The following is a 7,482-nucleotide window of genomic DNA, read 5'->3' on the forward strand; positions in this document are numbered from 1 at the left end:
TGCTACGGTTGGAGCCAAATAAACAAGCACAGATGTTACGACTAACCATTCGCGCTAGCAAAGAGGCTGTCACCCGCGAAATGTGTGAGCTTCTTACGGATCAGTAAGGAGCAACGAACACTTTAGTTTAGGTTGAAAAAGTGAATATTAAAAGAAAAAAAGAACAACGTAGCTGGATTGTGTAAGAGACTTGAATGCTTCAATAAGAATCAGGTTCTTATGGTCATACAAAAAAAGCAAAGAAAAATCTATTGAAAAAGAACTATTATATCATATTTAGCACAATTCGCAAATCTAAAGGTTTACCAAAAAAAAAAAACTTTGATGAAATTAACTAAAACTTAAAATTTATGAACAATTGAATAGCTTTTGCAATACACTAGCATAACAAATCTTTTGAAAATAGTGTTGACAGATTTGAGATTTTCGTTTTCTTGAATGTATGTGAAAATTTAAAAGTGTAATGAATTTACGCTTATTCGTTTCAACTAGCTAGATCTACAATTGAGTGATTAAAGTACATGTTTTCCCTTTCAAAGCACAATAAAAAATACACTACAAAGTTTGTTCGTTTAGACTTAAAATGGGAACAAACGTATTTTGAAAACTGGTTTAGCGGGTCGGATCGTTGCTTGAAGCTAAGGAATATGACGAGTAGCTTTTGAGCAAAATACAAAAATCCATGAAAAGCCTTTTTTTTATTTGGTTCAAGTTTCTTTTGATTTGATTCTGTTACACAGAATCTGTATAATCAAAATGTGGTTTTAAGGGTCCAGCTGACGGTTCTCTTCGTATCCTGGTTTTCAGTTACTTCCATCTTCATCCTTGTTGGAAATGTCGTTGGTCTGGTAACAAAGTTTTATGTTTTTACCCCTTTTTTTTGTTGTTAACCGTTTATTTGAGACTAATCGATTTGTGTTTTTTATCAGGGATTGCTGACATAACGCCGCTGCGTATCGTTCCATGAAGAAAGAAAAACGAAGCTGATTGGCAATTTTACTCACCGAACCCTTTTGGAACCGAGGATATGTGAGTTTTTAAATATTATAATGACTGCTAATTTTTACTTGAAAAAAATTTTACCTTTTAAACTTCGGGTGGGGTATTTGCTTCAACTTGCAACTGAATACACATTCATTCCGCCTCAACTGTGCTGGTCTGCTAGACTTTTGATTCTAAACACTGGAACGCCAATGTTAGTCGATTCGACCAACACAGTTTATGTTTTGTGGGGAAGTCTCTTGAAAATTCATTTTTGAAATTGGAATTTCATTATTTAAACCACAACATAACCGCATAACATTTGCTTTATTTTAGTTAGCAATTATTATCTTAAGAACATATCGAAAGCTCTTTGAGGATTGATGCTTTAAAACTTAAAAACATCAGTGCTAAATACGTATTAAAGATATGATTGGTGTTCCAGGGTTAATGAATTTGTGTTCAGTTGAGGCGGAGTAATTTGCTACTTCTGCAATTTTAATTGTGAATTCAGATCTGAGGATGGTCGTTTTTGTGTAACCAGATCAACCCGGGGTAACCCGAGTAAGAACCATCACCATAAATACAAAAATGCTAGGCACTTTTTTTTATGGCAAGTTAGGGGTGGAATCCCTCCGATTACCTGGAAGTGGAATGCTGTGGTAAAAGGAAGTGGAATAAGCTATAGGTGAAGAAGGGAATTTATAGGGTGATTGTTGGCTCCGAGTTTCCATCGCTGTATGGTGGGAGTAGAACCAATTTCACTAGTGGTCTGGTAACTTGACCTTTCTCCGTCAGGATGTCCACTACGCGCACTCTGCCATCGGTACCGGGGTGTAAGTTGACAACTCGCCCCAACCTCCATTCAGTTGGGGGTAGATTGTCTTCCCTGATAACTACAAAATCACCTGTTTTCATATTCTCCTTGGGGTGCTTCCATTTAATTCGCTTTTGTAGTTCAGCTAAGTACTCCACTTTCCATCGCCTGCAAAACGTCTGATGCAGTGCTTTTAGTTTTTGCCATCGATTGACGATGGAGGCAGGGTTCTCATTCACATCAGGTTCTGGCGGAGCCATAAGATGTCCACCCGTGAGAAAATGGCCTGGAGTAAGCGGCTCCAGGTCATTTGGCTCATTTGAAGAGGGACTCAGTGGTCGCGAATTAAGGCACGCCTCAATCCGGCACAAAAGCGTACTGAGCTCTTCAAAGGTGTATTTGTGAGCGGATGCCACCTTTTTAAAGTGGCTTTTAAAGCTTTTTACACCTGCTTCCCACAGTCCTCCCATGTGAGGGGCTGCAGCGGGTATAAAATGCCACGTAAGTATTTGGTGGTTATATTTTGAAATCGTTTTGTCTCGCGCGTCAGACAAAAAAGCTTTGAATTCAGATCGTAAAGATCGCGAAGCGCCGACAAAATTTGTACCATTGTCGGAATAGATATTCTTCGGGCATCCTCTTCTAGCCACGAACCGAGCAAAAGCTGCTAGAAAGGATGGGGTACTAAGGTCACTGGTGGCTTCTAAATGAATCGCTTTAGTGGCGAAACAAACAAATAGGCAAACATAGCCTTTGGAAATTCGACAACCTCTACCACGGTAACTTTTAATTTCAAAAGGTCCCGTGAAGTCTACTCCCGTATTCGTGAACGCGCGCGTAAATGTTGTGCGTTCCTGAGGAAGAGTTCCCATAATTTGCGTCTGAGATCGTTTCTTGTAGATGGTACAAATTTTACAATTGTGGATGGTAGACCTAATCATGTTTTTTACCCTGGGAATCCAGTACTGGGTACGGATAAGGCGTAACATGAGCTGATTTTCTCCGTGTAAGGAGACTTGGTGAATCATCAGGACGATCAGACGGGACAATCTGCAGTTGTACGGAATAATGATTGGATGGCGCTCATTATAAGCTAAGTCCTGGGATGCTCCGAGGCGGCCTCCAGCCCTGATGATGTCGTGCTTGTCGACGAACGGATTAAGCGGAAGGATTTCACTCTTTGCATCGATGGGTTTTCTAGTTTTCAAATTCCTGTATTCTTCACCGTAGTGTTGCTTCTGGTTGATTTTTATCAAGAGATGTGTCGTCATCTTAATTTCATCTGATGAAATTAAACAAGAATTTTCCTGAAATAAAGCTTTAGTTTTCGGGTGAGTTCTTCGATAGAATCTCATGACATATGTTAACACTCTCAAAGCTCTCGGTAGATCTGAAAACCGGTCAAGAATATCGATATCATTTACTTTTGTTGATGCATAAGCGTGTGCCCTTTTTTCTTCAACTTCTGTGTGATAGTTAATTTCTTGAGCAGGCCATTTAGAGTTGTCTTCTTGCAACCAAGAAGGTCCCTGCCACCACAAAAAATTGGTCACCAACTCTGACGCAGGCAATCCTCTGCTAGCTAAGTCGGCTGGATTTGAAGCCGAGTCTACATGCGACCAGTCCCTGTTACCGACTTTTTCTATTATTTTCGTAATTCGGTGTGCGACAAAAGTTGACCAAGAACAAGGCGGCTTTCGTATCCATGCGAGTACGATGGTCGAATCTGTCCATAGATATGTTTTCACTTGCCCTAGGTTGAGGTTCTTGATTACTGATTCTATGATTTCCGCGAGCAGTACGGCTCCGCAAAGCTCTAGTCGTGGTAGCGATATTGTTTTGACAGGAGCTACTTTGGTTTTTGCCAAAAGTAGGCTGACCAAAACTTTGTCATCTCTTTTGACGCGCATGTATGCAGTAGCCGCATATGCTTTTTCCGATGCGTCGCAGAAACCATGTATCTCGATGTCATCTCCTGGTGCGAAGTGTACCCATCGAGGTATTCTAATATTGTCTATTTCATGGTAATGTTTGGTAAAATTGTGCCATCGTTCCATAGTAGTAGAAGACACAGTCTCATCCCAGTCTGTGCCTTCTAGCCAAATACTCTGCATGATTATTTTGGCCACGACGACTATTGGAGCAAGCCATCCTAGCGGATCAAATAGCTTGGCGATAGCTGATAGTATCGCCCTTTTTGTAGGTGTCTCGCGGTCCTCCAATGGTCTTGCCATGAAATAGAATAGATCGGTATGGGCATTCCATCTTATGCCAAGAGCCTTAACCGTGCTGGTATCTTCGAATGCCAAAAAGTCTTCACTGAGTAGATCCGTTTTTGGGATGTCCTTTAGAATTTCCGCACAGTTTGAGGTCCATTTCCTTAGCGGAAAACCGGCTGACCGTAGTACTTCCGAGATTTCATCTCTTGCTTTTACGGTAGAGTCGATGCTATGTCCTCCAGCTAGCACGTCATCCACATACATGCATTTCCGAAGTATGTTAGATGCTATTGGGGAAGAACTTTCTACATCGTCAGCCAGTTGTAGAAGTGTCCTTATCGCGAGGTAAGGAGCACAATTAATCCCGAAAGTGACAGTCTTTAATTCGTATAGACTTACAGGTTCGTTCGGGTTTGTACGGTAAACTATCCGCTGATATTTGGTATGGTTGCTATCCACCCAAATTTGTCGGTACATCTTCTCGATGTCACTATTAAAAACGTATCTGTATAACCTCCAGCGGAGTATAAGGATCGGAAGATCTGCTTGGAGAACTGGACCTGGGAGAAGTACGTCGTTCAGACTTGTGCCATTAGCCGTTGTACTTGAGGCATTAAAGACGACTCGAACTTTAGTGGAGGTACTTTCTGCCTTTATGACAGCGTGGTGAGGCAGAAAGTAGTTATCGGAAGAGTTTGCTGAAATACCATCATTTATTCTGGACATGTGTCCTAGTGATTCATATTCAGCTAGTACCCTATTATACTCTTTTTGTAGGACGGTATCCTTTGCAAGCCGTGTCTCATTCCGGAAGAACTGAGAGCATGCTTTTTTAAGAGAAGGGCCTAGGCAGATGTTTGCGGGAAATTCCTGCCTGAATGGTAGCGAGACTACGTATTTTCCGTCTTCTCGTCTACGAGTTGTCTCCCGATAAAGTTTGTCACAGTATTTGTCGTCTTCGTTCAAGCTTTTGTTTTTTGGTATGTCTTCGAGTTCCCAGAATGCAGTTAGTTGTTTGTCCAAGGCAACTTCACTGTGATACGAAACTATATTGTTGGTTGGATTGGGTGCCTCTGTGCATCCTGTTAATATCCAACCGAACACTGTTTCTTGGGCGAGAAGTGTACTGAGTACATTCTTCTTCAAGCCGCATAGAATAATTTGGGGATAAATGTCTCCGCCAAGTACAAGGTCTACTTCTTCATTCACGTAGAACCGTTTATCAGCTAGAGCAAGACCTGGAAATGCCTGCATAGTCATAGCGCTGATATGACAGGATGGTAGATTTCCGGTTAGTCTTGTTAGGACGAGCACTGTTGCATGCAGGCTGAACAATGGATCAACAGGGGATCGAAGTTCTATGCTGCATGCCTCTTTGACCTGCGCAGAGGTTGCATTCGTAATGCCCGAGACTTGGGCATGCATCCTCTTAGCTGGCAGGTTGATTCTGCGTTTGAGTCGTTCTGTTATGAACGAACACTCAGAACCAGAGTCAATAAGTGCTCGAGCAGAAAAATCTGTGCCATTGAGACGTATATTTACGCGAGCTGTTCCTAAGAGCACACCTGAATTTGTGTTAGCATAACAAGACTTAACGTCTTTGCTTTTATTGTTATGTGTTCTGTTATTAAAGCTGCGCTTTGCTGGAGCCTGCTGAGAGGAGGATGCGGTGTTATTGGCAGGTCCCGGCGGCGTTCGAGCCGCTGTTGCCTTTGGCACATTTGTCTGAATGTGCAGGAGCGAGTGATGTCGCGAGTGACACATGCTGCAATTAAAGGGGCTTGTGCACCTCGTCACGGTATGTGCAGCACTCAAACAATTCAGGCAACTGTTGTTGCTCTTTAAGTAATTAAACCTCTCGTCAGGCGTAAGCTTCAAGAATTTGGAACAGCGGCGTAGTTTGTGCTCATTCGTTTGGCACATTGTACAAGTGAACTTGGTCACGCTTGCTTGGAATGCACCAAGTCTTTTGGTATGGGCTTCTGAAGGGTTTTTATTGTTTTGCGGCTTTGGTGCCTTAACTGCTTTTGTACCCTTTAAACCTGTCAGGGTTTCCAGGGTTTGGAACCTATTAGATAGGAACTTATCCATATCTTCCCACTTCGGTAAATCGCCTGTGTGGTCTATGGTTTGCTCCCATAGAGCCAAAGTGCTGTCAGGCAATTTAGTCGAGCAAAGATATATAACAATTGAGTCCCAATTTGAAATGTCAATTTGATGACTCTTGAGGGATGACAAACAATTGTTGATATCACGCTGCAATCTTTTAATAGAGCTACCACATTCACTCTCCACTGAATTTAAATTGAATAATATTTTTAGTTGTGTGTTCACGAGAATACGCTTATTTTCGTATCGCTCACACAAATTTTCCCATGCTGTTGCGAAGCCTTCATTAGTTATTAGGCACTTACTCACAATGTCTTTGGCTTCTCCTTTGGTTTTTTGGTTGAGGTAATATAGCTTCTCAACCGGAGTAAGCTCCTGATTCGAGATGTAGATGGCCGTGAACATGTCTCGAAATGTTGGCCAAGACAGATAATCGCCTTTGAAAACATCTGTATCACACGGTGGAAGGTGAATATTGTGTTTTCGCATGGGCTTCTGTTCTATATCTCGTTCTTCTTTTGCTATTTTCTCAGCCTGAGCAGCCAAAGACGACATGCAATTTACATAACTAGCAAACGCGCCTCTATTTATTTTTCTGTATGTCCTCTTATCTTCTTGTGAAAATTCTTCAGAGGTGTTGAGGGCATCGTAGGCTAGTTTTGTTTTCTCCCACAGTGATCTGAGTTCTTCCTGCTGAATCGCAAGGACATGCTTGTTTTGCTCTGATATTGAGGAAGCAAGAAAGTCGGACTCGAATTCCGTCACTTCTTCTGCTAAGCTCATGAATGAATCCATTATGAGGTTGAAGATGGTTTTACGACCAACAGAAAGAACGGGAGTTTGTTAAAAAATTTAAAAATCTTTTCGAAGATGTGATAATATTAAAGGCAAATATGCACTAGACTATTCAAACCTGTTGAAAGGTTCACAACAAAAAAACGAAATTGTTTGCCGCTAGAGTTAAAAATACCAAAACCGCCAAAGAGCAAAATGTATCCACAATTAAAAATTCGTTTTTTTTGCAATTCTTTATTTTTTAATGCAAAGGTTGTGGATATAAATTTAATAAATGTATGCTAACAAACTCGCCACCCAACTGTGCAAATATATACGTATAGATATATATGTATTTCTATGGACCAGCAACGTCCTTATAAACCAATAAAATGTGTGCAAATCAAAAAAACAATAGAGCCAAGGTGCAACAAAGTGACTTTGTGAAAGTGACTAGCGTAAATTGAAGGCTAGTGTGAAAAAAATGGCAAGTGAGGTTATGTGTTCACAAACCAATGACAAGTGATCGTGAAAAGAGGTTAGTGCAAGAAATTGGCTACTTCTGTGAAACTAACAAAAAAA

General features: G+C 41.1%; 1 protein-coding gene across 1 annotated transcript; it reads right to left on the bottom strand.

Annotated features, from left to right (window-relative positions):
* Positions 1–3,118: 3,118 nt before the first annotated feature.
* LOC118755927 lies at positions 3,119–6,531 on the bottom strand. Its single transcript, XM_036490720.1, has 4 exons — positions 6,432–6,531; positions 5,968–6,311; positions 3,551–5,742; positions 3,119–3,188 (listed from the first exon to the last, which is right to left on the bottom strand). The coding sequence occupies exons 1-4, from the start codon at positions 6,529–6,531 to the stop codon at positions 3,119–3,121; spliced, it is 2,706 nt and encodes a 901-aa protein (XP_036346613.1).
* Positions 6,532–7,482: the final 951 nt, after the last annotated feature.

Source organism: Rhagoletis pomonella, unplaced genomic scaffold, assembly GCF_013731165.1.
Source record: "Rhagoletis pomonella isolate Grant_MI unplaced genomic scaffold, Rhpom_1.0 Rhpom_scaffold_07948, whole genome shotgun sequence".
Classification (NCBI taxonomy): Eukaryota; Metazoa; Arthropoda; class Insecta; order Diptera; family Tephritidae; genus Rhagoletis; species Rhagoletis pomonella.